Source organism: Somniosus microcephalus, chromosome 10, assembly GCF_052327205.1.
Source record: "Somniosus microcephalus isolate GS21.2 chromosome 10, FLI_Smic_1.0, whole genome shotgun sequence".
Lineage (NCBI taxonomy): Eukaryota > Metazoa > Chordata > Chondrichthyes > Squaliformes > Somniosidae > Somniosus > Somniosus microcephalus.
In genome coordinates, this window is record NC_140996.1 from 170935612 (window position 1) to 170948336 (window position 12725).

The 12725-nt window shown below is 49.5% G+C and overlaps 1 protein-coding gene across 1 annotated transcript in view; it reads left to right on the forward strand.

The window, feature by feature from the left end:
• Positions 1-12725, forward strand: part of ift88 (intraflagellar transport 88 homolog) — a 180338-nt gene that overhangs the window by 33877 nt on the left and 133736 nt on the right. Inside the window, 3 exon segments of the mRNA XM_085999163.1 lie at positions 1048-1117; positions 7695-7764; positions 10002-10092. Coding sequence (XP_085855289.1) covers positions 1048-1117; positions 7695-7764; positions 10002-10092 — 231 coding nt within the window.

Sequence of the window (12725 nt, forward strand, 5' to 3'; positions counted from 1 at the left end):
TCGATTTTCATTAAGCTGTCGGGAAGGAGGCGGGACTACAACTTTCGGGTTTTAGTCCCGCCTACATCGACGTCCGGCCAATCCACGCGATTTTCCCTTGATTGACCTTGTTGAGCCCGCCCAGCGGTCTCAGCAGGCCAATTAAGGGCCATCTGGCAACAGGTGACGTCACAGACTGAAATTTCATCTGTCAAGAGGCCTTGACAGATGAAATATCAGTGTTTCACAGCTGTTTGAAGCTGTCAAACACTGACAGCCTTACTTCTAACCTGAGTCCTTCTACACAGACTCAGAACTGTCACCGGCAATGAAAGCTGAAGGCTGTCACTTTTGACAGCTCGCAGCCATTTTGCTTTCAGTGCCGGCTGAATGATGGACTCCCGAAACCTAGAGGAAGAAAGGCTGTTAAGGTAAGTACAGGTAATTTAAACTTCTTTACACACACCAAACACACTTACTTTTGCGCTCATGCACCCATCACTCACCTGAACACTGACATCGCGACCCCTCCAAGCCCTTCAATCCGACGGCCCGCCTGCTCTAACCTGGCGTGGTTTGGAGCCGTCGGGAATCCCACACGACACCCCTCAAAATAGGGATTAGGCTAAAAACTGCCTGTTAACTACCTTTTAACAGGCAGTTAATTGGCACTAATCCCATCCCGCCTCGGGGCGGCGGGTCCCAGTGCGGGGCGGGTACCCGCCTCCTGTGAAACTTACGTGGAGGTGGGTTTTGGACGGGATGGTGTCGGGACCCCCGATTTCAGGATTTCCCCCCCCCACCACACGCCTGAAACCCCGCCTGACGGCTCCAGGAAAATTGACCCCTTAGTGTTGACTATCTGCGTGCAAGGCCATGGGACAGCGACTAGTATTCTAAATTTTCACTTAATGGGATTTTTCATCTTTGCCATGTTATTCATCATATTTATATGTTTTAAAGAAAGTGATTTTATGATTTTTTTTCCATTTACGTATGGTAAAATGCTTTGATAAAATCCACTTTCAAAGTGAAAAATGACTGAGTTGTTTACGTTTAATTTTTAAGGATGGAATTTCTGTTGCCAGACCTATGACAGCAGTGCGTGCAGCTGGCTATTCTTCTGCAGCTTACAGAGGTTTGTTTAGTTTGAAATATTTCACAAGATAATTATGGATCAGGGAAGCCATTCGGTTTATTTCAGCTCATCCATCCAAAAAAAGCCTCAAGTTCCCCTCATTGTAGTATGCAATTGGTCCTTAAATGATTCCAGAATTTCCACTTCTTCTGCTCTATCTCGAAGTCCATTCCATCTATTGATCTCTTTTTGTGTGAAGAAGAGCATCCTGATGTCTGTAATAAAGTTGCCTTTTGCTGATTTAACTTGTGACCAATGTTCCCCCTAATTTTTTTTGGGTGCGTGGCTCCTTCACAGCAAGCATGAAATTTAACATTTAAAAAGCTGATCCCGGGCTGCAGCAAGCAGCCACGCAGTTTAGAGGGAACGTTGCTTGTGACCCTTCTTGTTCTACATTCTCATTTAAAATCATTTTCTAGATTTACCTTTTCCATATCATTTCCAATTTTGTACACCTCTGTAAGATCACCTCTCAGACCATTTTGCATTGGTTTTCTGAGTTCAAATCATTGATATAAATGAGAAACAGTAATGGTCCCAACTCTGATCCCCGGGTCAACCTACTCTTTCCCCCCCCACCCCCACCCCGAATTCTGACATAACTCCTCTAACAAGTACCACAATTTTTCCCCTTAGGCCAATTTCATTTTCATTCCCATGGTTTACCCGAATGCCTATAGCTTTGAACCTAACTAATAGCTAATAACTAATAAAGAAGTTGAGGAAATTGGTCAGTCAGGATATTTTCCTTCTGAATCCATGTTAGCTGCTGTTAATTAAGTTAATATTGTACAGATCATCTTCAAATTACATCTGATAATCAATTCCATTATTTTACATGGTACTGAAGTAAGACTGGGTCTGTAGTTGCCTGACTTTGATTTGTCACCCTTTTGAATATACATAGACGTTACGACACAGAAACAGACCAGTTGACCCAACTAGCCTGTGTCGGTGTTTATCCCCCATGCAAGTAAATAGTTCTAATCATGTTTACCCATCCTGTTCCCATATCCCTTCAACCTCTTTTCCTTCATCCAGCTTTCAATTAAATCTTTGATATCGACATCGTTTTTGCCTCAACCACAAACCCTGGAAGTGAATTCCACAGCCTCGCAACTCTCTTGTGTATAGAAGTTTCTCCTGCCCTCTGTTCTAAGGGGGAGAAATTCTATATCGGCCCTATATCTATATCGCCAGGTGCTAATGTTTTCCAACTTTTAAAAAATTTGGGGTTTGCGCTCCAGGAAGGAAGTGCTAAATCAAACGCTCCACTTCCTTCTGAGAGCGCAACAGGCAGTAGGTGTGTGGTAAACCACTGTTTGTATTCCTGTTTGTCCTGTTTGTATTCCACTGTGTACATGCCTGGACATGCCTCGGCTGACTCCTCCCACAGGTCCTAGTATAAAGGTGACTGCTCCCCAGCCCTTTGTGTCCTGGACCGGTCGACCACGCGAGGCAGACCTCCATTCTGTTGTTAATAAAAGCCTTTAGTTACTCTTCTAACTCTCAGTCTTTTATGAGTAATTGATAGCGCATCAATTTTATTAACAACATTTTTATAATGGAGAAGATCCTCACACCAGCATGCCTGGACTTAGATCATCGGGAGGCGGACTCATCCACCAAGTTTACTCACTGGCTTAAGTGTTTCGAAAAATTCCTGACCGCCTCCGAAGCAATCAAATCGGACGAGGACAAACTGGATGTCCTGACCTCCAAAGTGAACCACCGAGTGTACTCGGTCATCCAAGACGCGACCTCGTACGCGGACGCTATCAAGCTCCTCAAGGACCAGTACACGCGCCCAGTGAACGGAGTGTACGCCAGGCACCTCCTGGGGAGTCGTAAACAACAACCTGGGGAATCGACCGTGGAATACCTTCAGGCACTGTCTGTGCTTGGCCGGGCCTGTGGTTGTAAGGATGTAAAGGCCGCCGTGTACACAGAGGAACTTATCCGGGACGCTTTTGTAGCGGGCCACAGATCCAATTACACCCGACAGCGACTGTTGGAGCAGAGTAACCTCGACCTCAACAAGGCCTCTGAACTCGCACTATCGTTGGATGCAGCCTACCAGGGCATGGATGCCTACTCCTCTGCACCGTGGACGCCGCGGGGAATGACAGCCTGGGACACGGTAGGACCGCCTCATAGTGCCGTGCCACCCCAGCCACACCCCAACAACGGCCCAACTACCGCAGCAGTGTCCCAAGGCCAGACAGCAGTGCCCCAAGGCCAGAAATGCTACTTCTGTGGCCAGGCAAAACACCCCAGAGCACGCTGCCCGGCGAAAAACGCGATCTGCTCGGGCTGCGGGAAGAAGGGACACTATGCTAGCGTCTGCAGGGCCAAAGCCACCCCGAACCCCAGCAGCGCCGCGTGTGGGCCATGCGGGCCGCCATCTTGGACCTCCCCGGCCATGTGCGAATCACCGGTACAGCAGCCATTTTGGACGCCTCCAGCCACATGGGGATCATGGACGCCGCCATCTTGGACGACAGCCGGGACGTAGCAGGCCCCCGACACCGCCTCATCTGATACCCGCAGCGACACACCGACCCCCTACGCTGGCATCCGTTACACTGGACCAAGCGAGACCGCACCAACTGGCCAGTTCCACAATGGACATTAAGGTAAATGGTCACGATACAATCTGCCTTTTTGACTCTGGGAGCACGGAGAGCTTCATCCACCCCGACACGGTGCGGCGTCGCTCTCTCCCAGTCCTGCCTGCGCAACAGCGGATTTCTATGGCCTCCGAGTCCCAGTCGGCGGACATCGGCGGCTACTGCGTGGTGACACTCGTAGTAGACGGGACCGTGTACGATCATTTTAAACTTCTGGTCCTGCCTGACCTCTGCGCTGCCGTCCTGCTGGGGTTAGATTTTCAGTGCCACCTTAAAAGTGTTACGATGGCGTACGGTGGACCCCTACCCCCACTCACAGTCCGCAGCCAGCAGCTTCCAAATTGCCCGCCGCGCACCAGGTGCAACCTCTCCACACTCAGAGTCACCCCCCCACCACTGTTTGCTAACCTCACCCCCGACTGTAAGCCCATCGCCACAAAGAGCAGGCGATACAGTGCCGGGGACAGGGTTTTCATTAAAACCGAAGTGGAGCGGCTCCTGAAAGAAGGGATTATTGAGGGCAGCACCAGCCCCTGGCGAGCCCAGGTTGTGGTCGTTAAGACCGGCGAGAAGCAGCGCCTGGTCATCGACTACAGCCAGACAATAAATCGCTACACCCTGCTGGACGCCTACCCACTCCCCCGTATAGCTGATATGGTCAACCAGATCGCGCAGTACCGCGTCTTCTCGACCATTGACCTGAAATCAGCGTACCACCAGCTCCCCATCCGCCCTGAGGACCGCCAGTACACTGCCTTTGAGGCAAACGGCCGCCTCTATCACTTCCTTAGGGTTCCCTTTGGCGTCACCAACGGGGTCTCCGCCTTCCAAAGGGAGATGGACCGGATGGTAGATCAAAATGCGTTGCAGGCCACTTTCCCATATCTGGACAATGTGACCATCTGCGGCCGTGACTTGCAGGACCATGACGCAAACCTCGAAAAATTCCTCCGCACCGCCCAACTCCTGAACCTGACATATAACAAGGAGAAGTGCATATTCCGCACAAACCGCCTCGCCATCCTTGGCTGTGTTGTGGAACACGGAGTCATCGGCCCCGACCCCGACCGGATGCGTCCCCTTATGGAACTTCCACTGCCCCACTGCCTCAAGGCCCTGAAGAGGTGCCTAGGGTTTTTCTCCTATTACGCCCAGTGGGTCCCCTACTATGCGGACAAGGCCCGTCCGCTGATCAAGTCCACCTCTTTTCCCTTGACGGCAGAGGCCCGCTTAGCCTTCCACCGTATCAAGGAGGACATTGCCAAAGCCACCATGCACGCAGTGGACGAATCCATCCCCTTCCAGGTGGAAAGCGACGCGTCCGACTTTGCCCTGGCTGCTACCCTCAATCAGGCGGGGAGACCCGTGGCCTTCTTTTCACGAACCCTCCAAGGCCCGGAGACCAGACACTCCGCTGTTGAGAAGGAGGCCCAGGCGATTGTGGAGGCTGTGCGTCATTGGAGGCACTACCTGGCCGGAAAACGATTTACCCTGCTCACTGACCAGCGTTCAGTTGCTTTTATGTTTAACAACAAGCAGAGGGGCAAAATCAAAAATGACAAGATCTTGAGGTGGAGAATCGAACTTTCCACCTACAACTACGAGATCTTGTACCGGCCCGGGAAGCTAAATGAACCCCCGGATGCGCTATCGCGTGGCACCTGCGCCAGCGCGCAGATCGATAGACTGCGGGCCCTCCACAATGACCTCTGCCACCCGGGGGTCACCAGGTTCTTCCACCTCATCAAGGCCCGCAACCTGCCTTACTCTATTGAGGAGGTCAGGACCATGACCAGGAACTGCCAAGTCTGCGCTGAGTGCAAACCGCACTTTTATAGACCAGACAGGGCCCACCTGATAAAAGCCACTCGCCCCTTCGAGCGCCTGAGCGTTGATTTTAAAGGGCCTCTCCCCTCCTCCGACCGCAATGTGTACTTCCTCAATATTATTGATGAGTACTCCCGTTTCCCGTTCGCCTTCCCCTGCCCGGACATGACCAGTGCCACGGTCATTAAATGTCTGAACAACCTCTTCACCCTGTTCGGCTTCCCCAGCTATATCCATAGCGACCGGGGCTCATCGTTTATGAGCGACGAACTCCGTCAGTACCTGCTAACTAGGGGTATTGCCACAAGCAGGACCACCAGTTACAACCCCCGGGGGAACGGACAGGTGGAAAGAGAAAATGCGACAGTTTGGAAGGCCGTCCTGCTAGCCTTAAAGTCTAGGGGCCTTCCAACCTCCCGCTGGCAGGATGTGCTCCCCGATGCGCTCCACTCTATTCGGTCACTGCTCTGCACTGCCACTAACGCCACCCCTCATGAGAAAATGTTTGTCTTCCCAAGGAAGTCCACATCGGGGACATCGCTACCGCCATGGCTGACGTCCCCAGGGCCGGTCCTACTGAGAAGACACGTGAGGACCCATAAAACGGACCCCCTGGTCGAGAGGGTCGACCTCCTCCACGCCAACCCCCAGTATGCTTACATCGCATACCCGGACGGGCGGGAGGACACAGTCTCCATAAGAGACCTTGCACCCTCGGGGGCCGCAGTAACCCACTACCCACTACCACCCCCCCCCCACGATCCGATATCCAGCCCCAGCAGACGGCAGGCCTGGGCCCCGCGACCCGCTCGACACCTACGAGGACGACACGCCTGTGCCACAGCCTACGCTGGACTCGACGCCGGAAGCCTCACTACCCCTGCCGTCGCCACACCGATCACAGCGGCAGACAAGACCTCCGGAGAGACTCCAATACACTAACTTTTAATACACTTCACCCCGCCGGACTCAATTTTAAACAAGGGGTGAATGTGGTAAACCACTGTTTGTATTCCTGTTTGTCCTGTTTGTATTCCACTGTGTACATGCCTGGACATGCCTCGGCTGACTCCTCCCACAGGTCCTAGTATAAAGGTGACTGCTCCCCAGCCCTTTGTATCCTGGACCGGTCGACCACGCGAGGCAGACCTCCATTCTGTTGTTAATAAAAGCCTTTAGTTACTCTTCTAACTCTCAGTCTTTTATGAGTAATTGATAGCGCATCAAGGTGTGCAGCACTGCACAATGGGCCTTGCAGCGCTGCCGTGTTGTGAGGCTCCTTCCCTCCCTTAAAGGGAAGGGCTATCGCTGCAGGCTCTGCAAGGGAAAACTTACCTGGTCTGCAGCAGAGTGCCAGGCTGATTGATCGCAAAGGGGAAAAAAAAGAGAAAGAGCATATCAGAATTGTTTTTACTTACCTCGGCCACCTCGCCTTTAAGTATCGCCCCTGACGTGCTGGCCACCCAATGAATGCCTCCTGCAGCCACCAGTGTTTCCGCCTGGCGATGCTGCAGGGGGCGGAACTGAAGTTTGGGTCCAGGGCGCTACTGGGTCGATGCGCACGCCGATGACAACACGATCTCCGGGCGAAGGAGATCGGGGCGCAACGCCATACCGTCGCCGCAAACCTCCCGCCGAATATAGTGGGAGTCGATCTTCTCGCTGCACCCGGTCGGTAAGTGCTTTGCGCCCCCCCAGAGGCGCTAACGGGAGGCACTAAGGTACCCAATTTCTCCCCCTAAATCTCTTACATTTAATCTTGTATCTACGACCCCTGGTTCTTAACCTGTCAACTACTGGAAACAGTCTGCTTCTATCTACCCTATTCCATTCTTTCAAAATATGGGACTTATTGACTTGTTTTCAATCTACTGGTACATCCCCAGTGTCCAGTGACTCTCTTATCATGATCGTCAATGCCTCACAAATCTCTTCCCTAGTCTCCTTTAGCACCCGAGGTAATTTCCCCACGGATAAATGATTGCTAAGCCTTTTTAGCCTATCTAGAACTTTCATATCAGTTATGCCAGAGTTATTAATTTTGCCTGGGATAACTCTAAGTAAGTAAAGGCAGCATTTCATCATAATCTTTTTAAGTGTTCATATTTTGTTTACGTTAGGCTCTGCATTTGATCCACTGGGACAATCAAGAGGTCCTGCTGCTCCTCTAGAAACAAAGAATGAAGATACGTAAGTTAGAGTACAAAACTACTTCATAACATGTGTATCTTATAACTTAGAATAAATAAATGTCCCCCCTCAATAAAGGTTAATCATTCACTGAATAATACAGCAGATCTTCTTTGTAACATTGAGGTAGATTATTATCCTTACTGCCTGGGCATTAAGCATCGTCTGGACAGAGCGCAGAGAGAAAATCAGTCAGGGGGATTACACGTCTATTATAGAACCTGCCTGCTTTTTCTTACATTCATGAGAGGAAAATCAGGGACGTTTGTTTACTGTCGTGCAGTTTTCCTCACCACACTTTCCTCTCTGCTCTCCACTTAGATGATGCTTAGTGGCTATGCGATAAAAGTGACAGGATCGGGTCGACTGATCGTTTTACACCCCACCCGATTTTACTCTCCATTGACTGGTAACACTCTTGCCTCAGAGTCCCACTTCAGAGACTTGAGCACATAATCCAGGCTGGCACTTCAGTACAGTACAGAGGGAGTAATGCACTGTCGAAGGTGCTGTCTTTCAGATGAGACGTTAAACAGAGGCCCTGTCTGCCCTCTCAGGTGGGCGTAAAAGATCCTATGGCACTAATCAAAGAGCAGTGGAGTTCTCCCTGGTGCCCTGGCCAATATTTATCCCTCAACCAACATCACAGATTATCTGGTCATTATCACATTGCTATTGGTGGGACCTTCCTCTGCGTAAATTGGCTGCCACGTTTCCTACATTATAACAGTGACCAAACTTTAAAAAGTACTATGTTAGCTGTAAATCGCTTTGGGATTTCCTGAGGTTGTGAAGTGTACTATAGAAATGCAAGTTCTTTTTTAATAAATCTGGCAACAGAAAGAAAATTGATCATGTAAACTACCAGATTATCATAAAAACCCAACTGGGATGTCCTTCAGGGAATGGAGCCTGCCACCCCTACCTGGTCTGGTTTACTCGTGACTCCAATCCCACACTACATGGTTGACTCTTGATACCCTCAGGGTATCCAGTGATGGCCAATAAATGCAGCCTTGCCAGTATCACCCACATCCCAAGAACAAATTAAAAAAAAAAACTATACAAATGGCTAACCTAGCTGAATTATGCCCTGCACCATTTGTGCATTATTTGGTTGGGTTAGTCCTTTGGATATAATATTTTGTGTTCTGTACAGAATAGAGCTATACAGGAATTGTGCATTAAATATGCAAAGCACTGTACTTGACAAAAGATACTACAATCTAATGTTACTAGGATCAGTGATGATTTTTATTTATCATTATACAGTATATGCAGTTTGGGTTTAAATTTATATTTAGAAATAATGGCCCAGAAATTCGGGTCGGGGGCTTCCCACGGGTGCAAGCCTCCGACCTACACTTACCTAGCGCGCCGGCTGTTGAGCTGTGGGCCCACGTGGGATTCCGATCCGGGGCCTCCTCCAACTGCCGGCGCGCAGTGCTTGCGTATCCCGGGGCGCAGTTAGTTTGATGCGTCCCCTGGGATCACGTGGGCCATGGGGAGCCAATCGGAGCAGGAAATGCTCCATTCATAAGTCTGACAGGAAGTGCTGTCAAGACTTATAAATACTACGGCCCCTTCTTCTTACAAAACATCACTAAATCTTCAAATACATTTTTAAAAAATTCACATTTTTTAAATAAACTATAAATTAAATGAAATAACTATTTTAAACAATAATTTAAATTTTTGAAAAAAAATATTTTATTTTCTAACAGGGCTAAAAATAAACTTACCTTGCTTTATTAAAGTATTTATAAAAATAATAAACCTGTGGAAAAATGTTTTAATTTTAATTAATTCACCACTTACCTTGTAAAAAGCAGGCCTTACGCCTGTTTTTTACATTTCTAAATTCTGCAGGCTTACTCTCCCAGGAAAACCTGTAAAAAACAAAAAACAAAAAAAAACACGAAGTTCGATGCGCACGCGCAGCCTTCCCCGCGCACGCGTTCGATCGCTGAACCCCTGCTTTCAGAGGAATGGAAGTGCCGGTTTCCCGCGCATGCGCAGTGCATGCAGGAAACCGGCACTTCCATCGGGCCTACAGGTGAGTACCCCGTGCGTACTCACCCGTGGAGACCCGAATTTCTGGGCCTATATAATTTATTGGCAGCTCGGTAACAGATGCCAAAGCAATATTTAATGTAGAACATTTTTGGTTGTCTGATGCAAATTATTATAGCTCTCACCAAAATTTATAATTATGCTTCCCATACAATCTTTTTTAGGCCAGAAGAAAAGGTTAAGAATTTAGAGAAGACTGTGAATGAGTTGATTGAAGAAAGTTGCATTGCTAATGGGCGTGGTGACCTACAATTGGTAAGAATCTCACCTGCTGAACATGTTCTACGAACATACAAAATTGGCGGGCAGGAAAAGGCAAGATGGTCCATCAAGCCTGCCCCACACCTCATGTTAGCTGGAGCATCATGACTGGACAAATCCCACCCCCGCTGCAGTCTTGTAATCTCCTGGGAGTGGCAATAAAAGAATAAAACCCAGAGCCAATGAATGAAAAAATACTTTGGCAAATTCCTCTCCGACCCCCACAAGCGATTGAAACCAGTGCAGGAGATCACAGAATTCTGTGTTTTATGCTGTGAGTTAAGTTCTGAATATGTAAAAGTTTCTAAAGAGAACAACAGTTCCAGACGTAACGTGGTAAATTTCAACAGGCAGGGTTCGCTTTTCTCAGTGATGGTACTCTCACCTCTGAATCAGAGGTTGTGGGCTCAAACTCTACTCCAGGACTTGAGCATATGACCTTGGTTGACACATCAGTTACAGTACTGAGGGAGTGCTGCATTATCAGCAGTCTTGTCTTTCATTCGAGACATTGAACCAAGGCTCCATCTGTTTGTTCAGCTGGATGTAAAAAACGCCATGGCACTTTTGGTCAACATTCATCCCTCACCCAACATCATCAAAACAGATTTAACTTGTTATTAATCTCATTATCATTTGTAGGACTTTACTGTGCACAAAGTGGCTGTCATTTGCCTACAAAGCAAAAAAAAAAAAAAAAAAAATGGCGGCGCGCATGGACGCAGCGGCTTTGTCTCTTCCGAGACTGAGCGTTTTTACCCTCTTTCTGAGTCTCTTCTGGACTCTGCTAATGCGGGAATTGAGGGCAGACCTACTGTACAGCCGGCAGACGCTTCTCGATATCGGGGCCGATTGCGTGCGGCTCACACTCGGCGCTGTCGATCTGCCTCCCGACATCGCCCGATCCCCGGGACCAGCGTGGCGTCCTTCCCCAGCCGGAAGTCGGCGCAGACCGCACAGAGAGCGCAAACAGAAGCTGGGCAAGAGGGCTGGAATCCACAACAGGCTGAAGAGGGCCCCACACAAACCCTCCCTCCCAAGTATTTTCCTGGCCAACGTTAGGTCACTGGAAAATAAAATGGATGAGATCAAACTTGATCTCTCCTCACAGAAAAGGACAAAGGAATGCTGTGCCATGATCTTCACAGAGACCTGGTTGAACAACGGCATCCCTGACACCACCATTCAGCAAGAAGGACGCACGGTCTTCCACGCCGACAGAACTGCAGACTCCGGTAAGAGCAAGGGAGGCGGTTTGTGCATTTACACTAACAATGCCTGGTGCACTAACACGGACATAATCGATAGATCCTGTTCTGCTGATTTGGAATTCCTCATGGTAAGGTGCAGACCCTTCTACCTGCCTCGGGAATTCACGGCTGTTATCATCACTGCGGTCTACATCCCACCACACGCTAATGCCAAACTAGCACTGAAGGACCTCTACAGGGCCATCAGCAAACAACAAACTGTGCACCCAGACGGAGCTTTTATCGTCGCGGGGGACTTCAATCACATAAACCTAAAATCTGTACTCCCGAAATTCCACCAGAATGTTTCCTGCCCCACAAGAGGGGAGAACACACTGGATCAAGTCTACACAAGCATTGTAGATGCTTATAAGGCCATTCCCTGCCCCCACCTTGGGAAGTCTGACCACCTCCTTGTTTCTAGCCCCGGCATACAAGCCGCTCATCAAAAGAGTGAAAACATCAGTAAGATCAGTGAAAGTATGGCCAGAGGGGGCAGTCTCAGAGCTTCAGGATTGCTTCGAACGCACTGATTGGAGCATGTTTGCCCATACTGACATCGAGGAATACGCATCCACAGTGCTATTCTACATCAACAGTTGCGTCGAGGTCGTCACGACCCATAAAAATATCAGGACATACCCCAACCAGAAACCCTGGATGAATGGGGAGGTCCGCTCGCTGTTGAAAGCATGCGACGTAGCATTTAAATCTGGCGACGCGGCGGCTTACAGTGCAGCTAGGACCAACCTAAAAAAGGGTATCAGGACTGCCAAAAGAAAACAGACACTGCGGATTGAGGATCATTTCCACAACAACTCGGACCCCCGGCGCATGTGGCAAGGCATCCAGTCTATCACTGACTACAAGAGTAAAAGCACCAGCCCCCCAGTTAGCGATGCCTCCCTTCCGGAGGAGCTTAACAACTTCTACGCTCGCTTTGACAGGGACAACAGGGAGCCGGCTACCAAAGCCTTGCCACCCCCGGAAGACCAGGTGCTCACTCTGTCGACCTCCGACGTAAGGGGTGTTCTATGCGGAGTGAACACACGTAAGGCTGCTGGACCCGATAGCACCCCTGGACGGGTACTCAAAGAATGTGCTGATCAGCTGGCTGATGTCTTCACCGCCATCTTCAATCTGTCACTGGCCCAGGCAGTAGTCCCTACATGCTTCAAGACCGCCATCATTATTCCTGTGCCAAAGCAAACGGCTGTGACGTGTCTGAACGATTATCGACCTGTCGCACTCACACCCATCATAATGAAGTGTTTCGAGAGACTGGTCCTGGCTCACATCAAAGCCAGTGTTCCCGCCTCTCTTGACCAACACCAGTTTGCCTATCGTGCAAACAGATCAACGGAGGATGCAATCACA